Source organism: Mesoplodon densirostris, chromosome 14 (genome assembly GCF_025265405.1).
Source record: "Mesoplodon densirostris isolate mMesDen1 chromosome 14, mMesDen1 primary haplotype, whole genome shotgun sequence".
Lineage (NCBI taxonomy): Eukaryota > Metazoa > Chordata > Mammalia > Artiodactyla > Ziphiidae > Mesoplodon > Mesoplodon densirostris.
In genome coordinates, this window is record NC_082674.1 from 6739314 (window position 1) to 6754031 (window position 14718).

Here is a 14718-nt window from a genome sequence, read left to right on the forward strand (position 1 = left end):
AGTCCTATGTGCTAAAACTGAGCCTGTGCCAAAAACCTACCTGGAACAGCATATTTATTTCCCCATTAATTTATATTCCCTATACCTTAAAAAAGAACTCTAACTCTTTTTTTTTTTTTTTTTTTTTTTGCGGTATGTGGGCCTCTCACTGTTGTGGCCTCTCCCGTTGCGGAGCACAGGCTCCGGATGCGCAGGCCCAGCGGCCATGGCTCACGGGCCCAGCCGCTCCGCGGCATATGGGATCCTCCCAGACCGGGGCACGAACCCGTATCCCCTGCATCGGCAGGCGGACTCTTAACCACTGCGCCACCAGGGAGGCCCAAAGAACTCTAACTCTTTAGAAATGAATCCTTCCAATCCATATGGGAAAGTGTAACAAATACCCAACGATACCGACAATACCCAAAAATTCTGTTCTTTGATTTTGACTAGTTTATCAGAATTTCCATTCAAATCTAACGGAAGGCTGAAGCTCAGTGTTGTGATGCTAAATATACCAAGACTTTCCTTTACTATGTGGCTTTTAAAATATTTTCCAAGAACAAAAGGAGAAGACGTAACTAGTCTCATACTACAGGAAAGCTACAGGGACCGCATAGAAGGATGATAATCTTAGACTGAGGATGCGTAGCCATCCCCAAAGATACTAAGCACCAGCCAAAGGGTACTTCTACCTTGTCCTCTTGGCTCTACTCAGACACCAAAAATCTTCGTCACTTCTCTCCTTGGTAAGCAGCTAACGTGAACAGCTGTGCCAGCCCCAGTATTAGAAAAGGCACCCTAACACTTGCAGTGAAACGCACTGTAGATTAAACTTAAACTCCAAAGCCTGAATAGTTATCACAAGATAAAACATGCTGGCCAAAATTCAATGTACACTTTAAAAACCTGAAAAATTGGTAGGGGCTTATTGGGCAATCAAGACCTTTCCAAGAGACTTTATTCTCTACTAGCTAGACATTTTTTTTTAACATCACACCCATAAGATAGCCTTGACCACTTAGGCCAGTTAATAACTGAAATGCTGGATCTGCAAAAAGAACAAGATGATAGCGGTGTGAAAGTCCAACCTTCCCACTTTAATGGGATATTAACTTTCAAGATTATTTCTAAGGTGTGACCCTCTCCAAATGACTAGAACTAGTCAGACATAATTTAACCTGAAATCCTGCTGGCCAGTTTAAGGACGAAATTACTAAGTGATGAAATACAAGAATTACATCTTCAACAATCCCGTGACATGGTTCCCAAACCTTCTGCAGCCCTGACTGCCCTGCTATGGTTATAATTGGGTCTGTCAAGGTTCCTCTGACATCTCAGAAGAGCACAGTGTTCTTCAGATTGGATCGACCACCACCAACTATAACAGAAACTGCTACCTACTTCCTGATGGCCAATAAGCTAAATCTGGCCTAGCTATGTTGTTTGGGCTCAAAAAACAGAAGACTTAAGAAAACTTCAGCCAAAATTTTAAACATCACAAATTTTCACCAAAAAATCCAGAATTCTAGCTTCCTTTGAAAAATCAGCTTTGGTAACCATCAGCAAATGTGAGGGGGGGGGTGGCTTTCCTTTTAGCCTGGGCATGGGATTTCCATATGGTCATGCTGTCTATATCTCAAAAAATGGCTGCATCTACATTCATATCCATTCACGTTCCTTGCCCAGCAACCTCTAGACATGTGAATTTGGAATTTATGTTGGCATTAGCTACTTCACCTAAGCCATGACCTCATCAAGTAACAACACCTTACAGTAAACAGAAACTCCCACGGTTTATTCTTAAAATTTAATCCTGGTCTCAGGCAAGTCTTCTTCTATACAGTTAACTTCGAGAACTTCACTGCAAGTGTTTACATTTATCTTTGAAATTTGATGTTGTTAAATTAGATACATTCAACTCAATCACTATTTATTGTGCACCCAGAGGAGGAGCGGTTTTGAAACTAGTGGTTTTGCAAAAGGCAGAGCCTCTCTCTCCAGTTTTAACAAGGTAAGGATCACCTGAATGTCTTTCATATGCTTAGTTTTACCTATAATCTACCTTCAAAAAGAAACTGAAAGGATTCAGAATTTTTTGTTTGTATAAGCTGGGAGTTATTTATTTTAAAATAACATGTAACCGAGTAACTTAAATATGTCTAAAAGTATATATTGACTACAACTCTGACTTTCTACAGATATCTAGTTTGGCACAGAAAACCTCTAAAAACTAAAAAAGTTTCTATGGGATTATGGATTAAAACAGAAAGTATGTGGCATCTCTGTCCGATGCCGAGACAGGAGCAAGGCAAGCTGGTCAGAGGCCCAGAAGTTCACGGAAGAGGGAGGTCCATCTAGTTGGCAACTGGGCTGCCCCTGGCTTCCTCACTCCACAAGGACACAGGCCGCCCGGGGAGGATCCCCTGATTACACCTGCTGCCGGCCAAAAGCCAGGCTTCCCCGGACTGGCCGGATGGGGGACAAGGGGGTGGAGGGGTAATATGGGCAAGGAGCCCTCTTGCAGGGCCCCGCCCACAGGGCTGTAAGGACAGCCCTTTGTTCTTTCTGGAGAAAGACAGTTCTGCACTCTGAAGGCTTTTTTTCTCAATAGCTTGATAACAATGCTGATAGAGCTTCTCTTTCCAGTCACCCCTTATCACCCAACAGTGTAATGACAGTATAATCGTCTAGCTGGGGATACTGGTACCTCTCACAGTTATCTTCATTTCCCTTTGAATCATCAGTCAGATTCCTCCAAAATTCTTCAATGCTTTGCACATCTCCTTTTAAGTAACCCTCCTGAGGAAAATAAGAGTCAGCCAGAAAGGTTTGCACAGCTTCCTTCTAACCCACGGAGATGTCCTGTGCAGCCCTTTACGTGAACACTCACATCAGAGGCCCCCCGTAACTCTCGCGGCTGTGCAGCTAGGAGGAAGCACAGCAGTGCCCACACGGAGGGACCGAGTCACAGTGACCCGACCCCGATCTGCGGAGCTCGGCCAGCTGGGGAGCCCAAGGAGCTGCAGAGACAAGGCAGCACCCCATCCAGGGAGGGGACGCCACTGCCGTCAAGACCCCACGACCAGCCTTCCAGCCGGGGAGGGTGTGGGTGTCAACGAAAGACGCTGGAAAAGTGAAGTGTACCCGGGAAAAGGATCCCTGAGAGCCCCTGGCGCAGGGCTGCTCAGAAGCTGGGCACGGGTACCAGCCCGGCCGGGAGCCTCTGCCTGGCCGCCCGGCCAACTCCTCTGGTAGCTGCTGCCTTGAAAAGTGTGAGAACCACTGCTTAAAGTGGTTTAACCACTGCAGCAGCCACCTTCTCCTCTGCATCCCGCACGGCCAGCACGCTGTCCGGCACACGCCCGACACTCCAATGCCTGCAAAATGCATCACGGCAAATGGGCACTGCACACCCGGATGCCCCCGAGGGACGTACACACAGTGTCCTCCACAAGCCCTGGAAAAGCAGCTCGGCAGCTGCAACACCCAGCACGGCCTGAGCTCTGCGTGCTCGGCCCTCTGCCGACAGGGCCCCTGATGCCAACCTCAGCCGTGTGGGAGGGACCCTCACTCGCCCCAGGATACAGACCGGGAACCTGCCACTTAGGAGAGCGCAGTCAGCGCCTGGACCGCCCCGCTCTTCAGTGACGAGCGAACTTTAGCCGGCCTGTGCTCCCCCCGCGCGAGCTGCCCACTCCAGACGCGCTCTGTGCCCACGGCGGTCCTGAGCGCGAGCGAGGCAAACCTGCGAGCGAGGCCCTGTGCCTGCGGGGTTTACACGCTGGCAGGGAGGCGCGCGAAGGAAGCAAAAGAAATGAAGTGCAGCAGGTGCCATCAGAGCAGGGAAAGCCGAGGCAACGCCCCCGAGGCCCCGACTGACAAGGGCAAGGGCGGCCAAATCACCGCCAGTCAGCGGGGGCTCTCGGACCACCACCTCCGAGAGCGAGGAGGATGCACACCCTTGACTTGACAGGCAGCTGTGGAAAGGGGCAAAGACCCCCAGCATGTGCCCCTAACCCCCCTCCTGAAAAAGCCAGACCGAGGCGATGCTGGGCTTTTGCTTGGAAGACACAGGAGAGGCTGGGGGAGCCCAGAGCCAAGGGCAGAGGTTGAGCAGGACGGCTATCTGTCTGTCTTCTCTTCGAGCTGCTTCTGCAGCGCCAGCCTCCCTGCAGAACCTCGGCAGAGGTTCGAGGAACAGCTCCTCGAAGGGGCTCCGCCGGGGATGCCCACAGCCTCAGGCAGCAGCATATACTTACCTACCGCTTGTGCCCGCATTAGACGCGCACAAGTGGCCCCATGGGGAGTGACGCGCCCCTGGAAGGGATGGGGCGGATCTTTAAAAGCTTCATCCGGGAGGCGTAAGCTTTAGCGGAGTGTTGCAAAAGATGGGTTTGCTGACCCAAAGGAGTGTGGAGGGGATTCCAGGCAGAGGAAATCGTTTGATCAAAGGCATGGAGTTAAAAGATAAGAAAAGGAACTTAACTGGTTCTGCAGGTCCCTCGGACAGCAGACCAGGACTGCACTTCCAGCCCAGCCACTGCCACGTGCATGGGGGCTTCTGGCAATTTCCTGCTCCTCCGGGGAGAGAGTGTGGGTGTGTGAGGGGTGGCCAAAGTAGGGGCAGGGCCCGAATAACAGAAAAGGAGCTGGCAGCCATATTCGGGAGGTTCTAGGCCTCTCCTGTGGGCCAGGGGTTCCCAGAGGTAAAGCAGGCCTGAGAATGGGTGGGGCAGGGCCTCTCACAGGGCAGGCCTCTCAGCCCAGAAGGACCCCAAAGTTAGACTTCTGACATTTTCTACACATGAGGTTACACAGGCAGTCACTAGAGATACAATGACAGGACTGGAAGGGGACATGGACATCATTCAACTGAAAACTGGGGGCCACACTGCCTAGTGTGCACTTACGAATTTTATTCTTCCCGTATATTGTGACTATATTGTCAACAGCACAATTACACTGTGTGACCTTTTGGAGATTACAAGTTAATCAGTTAAATGCAAACATTTAAAAAATGCATCACACTTTGATAACCTTTTAGTAATATGAAGAACCTTAAAAAAATGTGGCCAGGTAGCTCTCTACCTCTGATGGTAGGAGAAGGTGGGTAAGAGTGAGCCTGCTTAAAAATGTAGGTTCCCTGGCCCTCACTGGGTAGCTCTGGGTAGAGCCTGGGAATATATAACAACAATCCCACATGATTTTTGATACAAGTGGTCTCACAGCCATACTTGGAAAAAGCACTGCAAAGGGCAGCAGGGAAGCTGGGACGAGGTTTAAGCAAGAAGTAACTAATCAGTATTACACAGCCTGCGCTGGATGTGGCTATTAGTGTTGCAGGCAGAAGCCTGATTATAATGGTTGTAAGAGTGAGCAGCGATTAGCAAGATTCAACTGTTCTTTCAAAACGTGTGACTGAGAAGAAAGAGACAGAATAAGGATGTGCCTTAAGGGCCTGACAAAAGGTTTTTTATTTGTATTCATCACGGAGAGAGATGAGTAACACTGTAAAGGACATATCAGTAATCACAGTGTCCTGCACAGGATTTCCACGCCCTCCAGACCCACTCTCCACTTTACTCTGGGCCCCCAAAGTATCAACTTGCCCTCTGAAGGAGGCACCAGCAGGAAAGAGAGGATGGGAGGGAGCGGGGTATTCATCATCCCTCACCCCCTCCCTCAAGGCCACCGCGGGCTGGATGGGTCCCTCGCTGGGGGCCACAGCTGCTCCTGGCGGGAGCCCCTACAGCTGCCCTCGTGGGGTTCTGATCCCCTTAGGGCTCTACCCTTCCTTCCTGTGGCCCCTCCAGGCCTAGAGGAGCTGGTCCTGGGAGACCACCCGATTCCTTGCTGATTTCCCTAAACCTGCCCATATCTTAGTAAATGGTTCTTAAAGTCTCCTTGGTTACCTAGTTCAATCTGTCTCCTACCAGAACCCTGCCAGATACATACAACATTAAGCAGAGTATAAATGCCAGAACAGTGCCAAATCCAAAATGCTACTGTGGTTCAAATACAACAGCAGTCACATCAGATGGGATTCAGGAAAAGATTCATCTGCAGGGTGCACTGGATGCGGGCTTGGAGGAACAGTGAGGATTCTGATAAGCAAAGGAGGAGGGCACATCCTTGCCGCCTATTCAGATCTCCTGAATCCGAATTCTATCTTTCCACACATCAGCTATCCCTCCCCTTTTCCAAACCCTACACATTTACCAAAGCAGGACCCATGTCATTCGTAAAATCATTAAATGATCACTCTGCTGGGGGCCCCGTTTACAGCTTGTTTTATTTTAAAGAAGTCTTGCCAAGTTCTATCATCGTAGACTCCCACCTGTTAAATCGACTGCAGGCCAAAGCTGTGTGTGAGCTGTTTTGATGACTTCCCTGGAAAGTCAGCCCTGATGGGCCACAGTAAACAGAGACTAGGGTTATTTGTACCTATCGAAGCAGTAATAACACAGGAAGCATTTTTAAAGCAGGGGACAAAGAACTCTTGAACAGTGAGGAAGCAGAAAAACCACTTTTGACTCCACATTCAAAATGAGATTTTAATCCTAGTTTAATCACTGTGTGGGGAACAGGACTGAACCTGAGCCTGATATCTCCCTTCCTAAAAAGGAAGTCCTAGAGATTTAAAATGGAATATATGTGAACAGATGTTAACTTCCCAAAGAAAAATAGAAGACAAGTTCCAAATATCTCATAATTTGTAAAGAAGAAAGGAACGTGCAGCAGATGTATACCAGGAGCCAGGTACTCTACATAGATTATGTATTTTAATCTCCACAATAATCTACAAATAGCTACTATTTATTATCTTTATTTTATAGGTGAGGAAACTGGGCCTTAAAGAAATAAACAGTAATTTGCCAACGAGCACAAGGCTAGCAGAATCTGGTTCCAAGCCAGTCATCACCACGGCATGACTACTTCCTACCGATGAAGGGAAACAGACACAGGGAAACCGACATGGACTACAATTTAGGGCACGCGGTCCTTTGCCTCACTGCCTCAAATTAACCACAGAGGCGGTTTCAACTTCAAAATTTATTAGTCCATTTTCCTCCCCTGAGTTCATATTTATATTCCCTCCAACTCAGTCCAAAAAGAATTGGAGGCAGCTTGATGAAACAAACACAGAATCATGGAATTTTAAAACTAAGTGCAACACACATTTTACACAGGGGGAAACTCATTTATGTAAAGTGACATTTCTAAAATTAGTTAACTGACAGGGCCCAAAATACAGATTCAAGATTCTCAGGCCCATATGCCTTCCTGATGAAAAGGAATCTTCCACGGCAGATTGCCTCAGTATGGCAGGGCTCTCAGGATGAAGGCTGAGGCTCATAACGGCTGTCAAAGTAGACAGGTGCGACAAATGAGTTAAATATTTATGTCCAAAACCTAAAGCGTTCAAATGGCAACTTGAAGATAAAATGGGCTTTTGATTTTCTTGTTTGGTTGCCATTCACCTTCTTCTCCTAAAGTCATCATCTTCAAAAGGCTCAAAACTGAGAACGTCATTTATTTCTTCATCTATAAAACGGGGTTCATCACAGCACAGAATTCTAAGAGGATTAAAGCAGTTAATGTTCTAAACTATTCTTTTCCCTAATATATTATTTCACTTCATTGGCTGTTTACATGGCATGGGGCGGGGGAGAATATACAGCGACCCGTCAATCGACGAAATGACCAAAAAGAAGGAAACAAGGATTCTCCCTCTGTACACACATGGCTTTCCCCACTCCAACCATCACCACCAGCACTTCAGTGTTGGGAAAGCTCTTCCTCTCCACCCTGCCCTCCAAAAATACACTGGCAACCTGCATCTAAAACACGGATCTGGGCTTCCCTGGTGGCGCAGTGGTTGGGAGTCCGCCTGCCGATGCAGGGGACACGGGTTCGTGCCCCGGTCCGGGAAGATCCCGCGTGCTGCGGAGCGGCTGGGCCCGTGAGCCGTGGCCGCTGGGCCTGCGCGTCCGGAGCCTGTGCTCCGCAACGGGAGAGGCTACAACAGTGAGAGGCCCGCGTACCGCAAAAAAATAAAAATAAAAAAATAAAACACGGATCTGTCAAAATGATTTGCCCCGTGTTCAGAATAGAAATCAAAATGGACCTTTTACTCAAATGCTTAATACCATATGTACATACGTACCTGAAGCTAAAACACTTCAGGACTTGAATTTTATCTGACTTCATAAGGTGTTGTGAGGACGCAGGAAAATAATATGACGCATGTGAAAGAGATCTGAAAACTGTAAGATGGGACCCGTGATGATTATTACCTGACCTGGCAGGAATGCTTACAACGGCTGGTCCTCCTCCTCCTCCTCCTCCTCCTCCTCCAAACCTTTCCGAATATCTCGAGTCTCCCTCTTGCCCCCTCTCCCCACCCCAAAAAGTTCAGCACGTCATCTCTAAAACAAGGACCCTGTCCCCAAACAGGACTGTTCCATGAGGTCAGTCTCATTCCTCACTGGCTGTCGGCCAAGTATGCCATCCTGTACATCACGTCACCAGGGAATCTTACTCCAATTTCATAGTAATTACAGCATCAAGGGAAATAAGGAAAGAAACATGGCTTAAAAGGAAAGGAAAGGAAGGGTAAAGAGAGGGAGGAAGACGAGAGCTAGAGAGCCCCTCAGTCTGATAACTCAGAAGTGAGGGAAGTCAAATGCCATAGAACATATACGTTCAGGTTAAAAAACAAAAACAAAAAAACCTCTTAAGAAAATTGGTTGATCTGGACACAATTATTCTGCCTTGTTTGGTATTCATGTTGGGGTTTTTAAAAAATTCACCACATAGCCAACTAATAAAGAATACGATTCTGTTCAATGACATCTGATGTCCTCTCGACAGCACGTTTGGCCGTTGTCTCTCCCTCAGCCCAAATCCCCACAGGTATTCCTTTAACGATAACTAACCGCCCTAGAAATAAAGTCGCCTGGAATGCAAGGCCTAGAAAGGGAAAACATCAGATGCTAAATATTTCCCATCTTAAAGCATCATCGAACCTCACTCAATACCAGATTTTATATTTTTATTTAAATGTAAGACCTACTGAACAAATACTACGGTTACCTCAAGGTCACTCTGGAATTCTCAGAAAAGATGAGAGAATCCAGGAGCCTAAGGCAGGCAAGATCTTTTGTCCCTGTTGCTTGCCTGGTCTTTACTGCAACATACTTCCTCCTTTCTCTCCTACCTGACCCTGCAACCTGCATTCTTCTACTCCATACATACCAGTACTTTCTATCATTTCATAAATTCCACACTCACTCTAGTAAAACAGTTTAACTGTTTTCTGGCTCTAAGGTCCTTCTCTTCCTCTGACATCAAATAACTGCTTTTGTAATTTCCTAAATTTTCAAAACACTGTTAATTAGCGTATACCAAGTTAACACACTAAAAAGTCATACTTTTACACTTTTCATCTCCTGATTTGTCTTTTTCCTGTTGAATCACACTATTTGATTACAACTAATTCTTAGGCTTTCTCTCAACTGGGACCCAGTTATTTACATGTTACCAAAATTATTTTCTAGTTTGCTCAACTTCAAAATAATGGCTCAGTGACTACTTATTCATCCAATTTTACTAAATGAGTTTTCAGTTATTCCAAGTGCCTTATCGGCAAAAAAGTCGATTCTTCGGTGCTTCAGAGAAAGTTTATTATTACCATAAAAAGTTAAGGCTGGTGTGGTATTAATCCAATATTCTTAAGACTTGCTAAGAGAAAACAACCCAAAATACAAGTGGCTATGCAAATTCAGAATGGTCTCAAGAGAACAAAGGTGTCCAAGGTACCAAATCAAAACCTGTAGATAATAAAGGAGGAAAGTCAGAATTTTAAGTCCTGTCCCCTTCCCTGATTCTCCTGCTTATGTCAGCACTAAAAAGAACTTGCTCCGGATTGCTGAGATTTTTAAATGAGTTTATTATATTAAATCACTTTTAAAGTCACAGGCATTATATAAATTAGAAGGCATGAGCACAGTAGAGAAAATATTTCATCGTGATAGGGAGAGAGAAAATGAAACAGAGAGGAAGAGGGAGAAAGAGAGCATAATCCTGTTCCCTAAAATAAGTGAAAAGCTATAGGCCTATCTCTCTTGCTGTCATTGGCAAAACAATTTTTAAACAGATACCTACCCTGCATTTGCTGATACCCTGGCAGCAACCTACTTAAGTCAAGGAGGGTTGTAATACACTAAAAGGCCATACACTGTGCTTCACTTCAGAAAAGTGAGAATTCTCCACAGGGCTGAGAAGACGAAAAACCATAAGTTCTGATCAGTTTATTAATAAACAGAGAAGACTACTTTCTTATAGTATGCGATTAACTTCACTAGTGGCACTTGAATCTATTAGCAAGATTCACATTATAACTGTAGTTCAAGATGTATGGGGGATAGGTGTTTACTAAGAACCAACAGCTATTACTGAACTATAAGTAAGGAATTCAGATCTGAACAGAGGTAGAATTTTTTTATACTCATTGAACATACTTCTATTTTACTTTTTAAAACACTGGAGCGCAAAGCACTTAGTGTCATAACGTTAGGCACAGGGGTCGTTTCCCATCTTGCTGCTATGAAACGGAGTCTGGACACAGAGGAATCCAGTATTATAAATGACATCCCTGATGACATCAATGACAGCGACACATTCGGGCGGGCAGTGAACCCGGATCCCTTGGAAAGTGCAAGTCCACCTGAAATAATTTTCAGCAAAATTTTCAGTGAACTACCTCTAGCCTGGGGCTAAAGCAATGGTCTCTGCACCACCAACTACCCTAAATGTCACTCTGACAAATACTCCCAAACTTTCTTTTCTGAATAAAAATGGCGCTGCTTTTCCCACACAATCCTGTTTATATCTCAGTAACCCTTAGGCCCTTCATGCAAACTCAGAGTGAGGACTTAAATGTCACTCTTCCCTATACTGTGTCAAATGCTTTTTGGGGGGGAGGGGGCGGGGCGGAGGCGTTTCCATCTACAAGGTTGCCACTTTCTCCGCTAAACACCCTGGGATCATTAACTCAGTTTGCCTTTTCTTCCTAACCCCTGCCCGCCTTGCCCCAAACTGTTGCCTCTCTCTCTTGCATACGCCGCACTTCCACGCAAACTGTCCCAAAGAGCCAGTCGCTGACCCCTGAGCTGGCCTCCTCCACGCCACACACGTCGTGTCCAGCGCACCCTCCACCTAGGCACGTCCATCCTTTCCCCGTGGAGTATCGGGTGCCACGCGCGCAGGGCACAGACACCCCGGCTCCCCCAAAGCACAGCCTTTCCACGCACTGTCTACACCCGTGCCCACACGCGCTGGAAGCGGCTTCGGGACTCCGATCGCCGACTACGAGGTGCACGCACGCCCCGGGTCGGGCGCTGCTGTGGCAGGGAGCAGGGCCAAGCATGCACGCGCGCACGTCGGTGCCCGGAGCCCCCCCCAGGCTGCCCGAGCGGGGTGGGGGCTGGGTGGGCAGCTGCGGGCGGGGGGACAGCGGGCGCCAGGCAGCGGGCGGACAATAACAAGCGGGTCGCCTCCTCCCTTCGCCCCCGCCCCAGCCCGCGCCCCGGGTCCCGGGTCCCGGCTTCCGCGCGGATGGCACACGGCCGCGGAGGGGGCGGCGAGGGCGCGGTGCCAGCGGGGCAGCCTCGGGTACCTGGTCGATGGGCAGCTGCACGGCGTTGCTGAGGGGCTGCAGCAGGGTGGAGCCCGTGGTGCTGGTGGTGGCCATGGCCTGCCTGGCACTCCGGCCGCCCGCGCCGCTCGCCCGCGACTGAGCCGGGCGACGCCGAGGACGGGGAAGCGACCGGCGCGCCTGCCCCCTGGCCGCCCGCGGTCGGAGCGCGCGGGGCGGGGCCGGGGAGGGGCCGGGGGCGGTGACCCGCTCGGCCCTCCTTCCGCGCCCCCACGCCCCCGCCGCGCCCCCGCGTCTCCGCGTCCCCGCCCGCGCCCCCGACCGCCCGCGCCCGCCCCGCCCCCTGACTTCCAGCAGCTTCCAACAGCCCCCTCCCCACCTCGCGCGCCCTCGCACCAGACAGCCCCGCGGCCCAATCGCGGAGCGGCGCCCCGACGCCCGCAGCCAATCAGAGGGCGCCGGCCGCGCCCCGCCCCCATCCCAGGCCCAGGCCCGGGGGACGAGGGGCTGTCTGGCCACAGTGGGCGGGCGGGTCGCGGGTATCGCTCTTCGGTGGCAGCGGGGGGATCTCCGCCTCCTCATCCCCTTATTCCTCCTCCCTGCCCGAAGTCGGCGGCCAGCCCACCCCTCTCTAGGAGGAGCGGTGGACGACAAAGGGGAACGGGGTGGCTGCCAGACGAACGGGCGACGTGCGGGGCGCCGTCGAGCCAACGCTGGGGGAAATTGGGAACAAAGCTGGGGGCCGGGAGGAGGAGGGCAACAAACCAAAAAAGTGACCTAGATAAGAAGTCCCTTTGTCTTCAGGATTGCTATGGAAAAGCGCAAACTTGAGTCCAGTTCCGGTTGTGTGTGCCTTTCGGTCACCCTCAAGCCCACCTGGGCCTGGCGGGCTGCGACCGGTCCAGTTCGACGCCGCGATGGCGCCCCGCCCCAGGGAGGGAGGCAGTTCTCACCTGTGCCTGCGGCGTGTGTGCGTGTGTGTGTGTGTCCTCAACTGCCCGGCCTCTGCCGTCTTCCTCAGAACGAAGGCTCTTTCTCAGCAACTCGTCACCCCTGAGTCGCCAGCTCCCCCAGACTCTTCCATTGTGCTGTTTGCACGTACCTTCGGTGTATGGTGGTGTGTGTGTTATGTGTATGTCACATCTATTTGTCGAAACTCCGTGAAAATGAGCCATTTGAGTTCCTTGAAAATGGAAGCGTCGACTTTGTGGAGAAGATTTCAGACGAGGAGGAACGCTGGAGGAGAGCATCAGGAGAGCTCAAAATCCAAGGAGCTAAGCGTGTGAAATTTTTGGTAGAAATAACCAATGGTTAATGAGAGTTCAGCCGCATGCTTTAATTGCTGCCTTAAAAGTGTAATAAATCATTTAATCCCCACACCAACCACATGAGGGTGGTACTGCCACCACCCTCAACCAAAGAAACTGAGTCACAGAGAAGTAACTTGCCCAAGAGAGCACAGCTAATAAGTAGAGACCGGCCTGGGATCCAAGGTATGTGCCTTCAGAGTTTTGCTTAATTGCCAGGCCCTCTTCTTCCTCACACTTAAACCCAGTCCAGAAATGTTCGTCAGCTGTCAGGTGTGCCATTTACTTGATAACTACTGTAGAGTCTTGGATGATGAGACGGCACAGATTTATATACATGAACTTCAGTAAATCGCTCTCCTGGAACTTAGTTGTCTCTCTGAAAAGGAGGTGGTTGAACTAATTGGTTCAATTCCTTCCTGCCCAACTTTCTTTGCTTGGTTAACTTAATCCTAACAAGCAAACTGAATGAGGGATAGAAGGAAGAATCAAAAAGCTAGGAACTTGGACTTCCCTGGTGGCGCAGTGGTTGAGAGTCCGCCTGCCGATGCAGGGGAGGCGGGTTCGCGCCCCGGTCCGGGAAGATCCCACATGCCGCGGAGCGGCTGGGCCCGTGAGCCATGGCCGCTGAGCCTGCACGTCCGGAGCCTGTGCTCCGCAACAGTGAGAGGCCCGCGTACCACACACACACAAAAAAAAGCCAGGACCTTCTTTCTCCTTGGGGTAGTGATTCAGAGGGAGTTGTAATCAATTAGAGGCCAAACCTGCTCAATGGGCTGCTGATTCAATCAAACATATTATCCCCCAAATCTGGAGCCCTCTATTAATCTCAGAAAAAAATTTTTTCCTTTCCTCCACTTTGGAGAAGTGTAGAGAAAGCATACAGGTGGCTGAGCATACAAACTGAGGGAAAACTTGAAATACCATTTTAAAAACTTAAAAGGTGTTGGGAACATACTGCAACCTAAAGTAGCATAAAGATACACTCTCAGGTCTAGATCAAGGAATGTCTATGAAAAGGAGTTTCCTTAGACTGAATTTTTATTTTAGTAGGACTTGACAGAACACAGTTCCCTATTTGGGGTGACTACATGAAATTACTTGAATGTCTACAATGGGGAGGATATTAGCCATCTGGAAAATTTAGCTCTGTCAGAGTTGTAAAGGTATAGGTAAAATATAGTGAGGTATTAATAACTTAGATTTTGGAGTCACACAGACCTAGATTTTCAGCTGTCTCTGCCTTTTATTAGCTACCAGATCTTGGGCAAGTTACCTAACCTTGCTAAGCCTCAGTTTCCTCATGTGTAAAAATGAGCATAATAATAGCACCAACTCTGAGTTATGAGGTTATAAAAGCTTACCTAAGTGAAAAACTCAGAACTGTGCTTTGTATACGGTAAGACTGAAGAAATATTCATTACCATCCAAGAAATATAATGTGATTCTGAAAGTGGAAACTATTTTTCTCATATTAAAAGTACTACATCTAAAAAAATTAAAAATAAAAAATAAATAAATAAATAAATAAATAATTTAAATTTTAAAAAATAAATAAATAAATAAAAATAAATTTAAAAAATAAAAAAGTACTACATCTTCATGTTTTTAATGAAAAAAATGAGGCCCATGTTTTAAGCTAATAGCTCAGTGATGATAGCATAAATTTGATGCAGGCCTTCTGACCAGTATCTGCTAATTAGACCTGAAGCTCTTAAACTGTGATGAAGGGTGAAAGAATTGAATTAATTATATATGATGCCTCACTGT

General features: G+C 48.3%; 1 protein-coding gene across 1 annotated transcript in view; it reads right to left on the reverse strand.

Annotated features, from left to right (window-relative positions):
- MBOAT2 (membrane bound O-acyltransferase domain containing 2) overlaps window positions 1–11788 on the reverse strand; it is a 107426-nt gene extending 95638 nt beyond the window's left edge. Inside the window, exon 1 of the mRNA XM_060117416.1 lies at window positions 11663–11788. Coding sequence (XP_059973399.1) covers window positions 11663–11737 — 75 coding nt within the window. The 5' untranslated portion in view covers window positions 11738–11788. The remainder of the gene's footprint in view (window positions 1–11662) is intronic.
- Between the last annotated feature and the right edge of the window lie 2930 nt (window positions 11789–14718).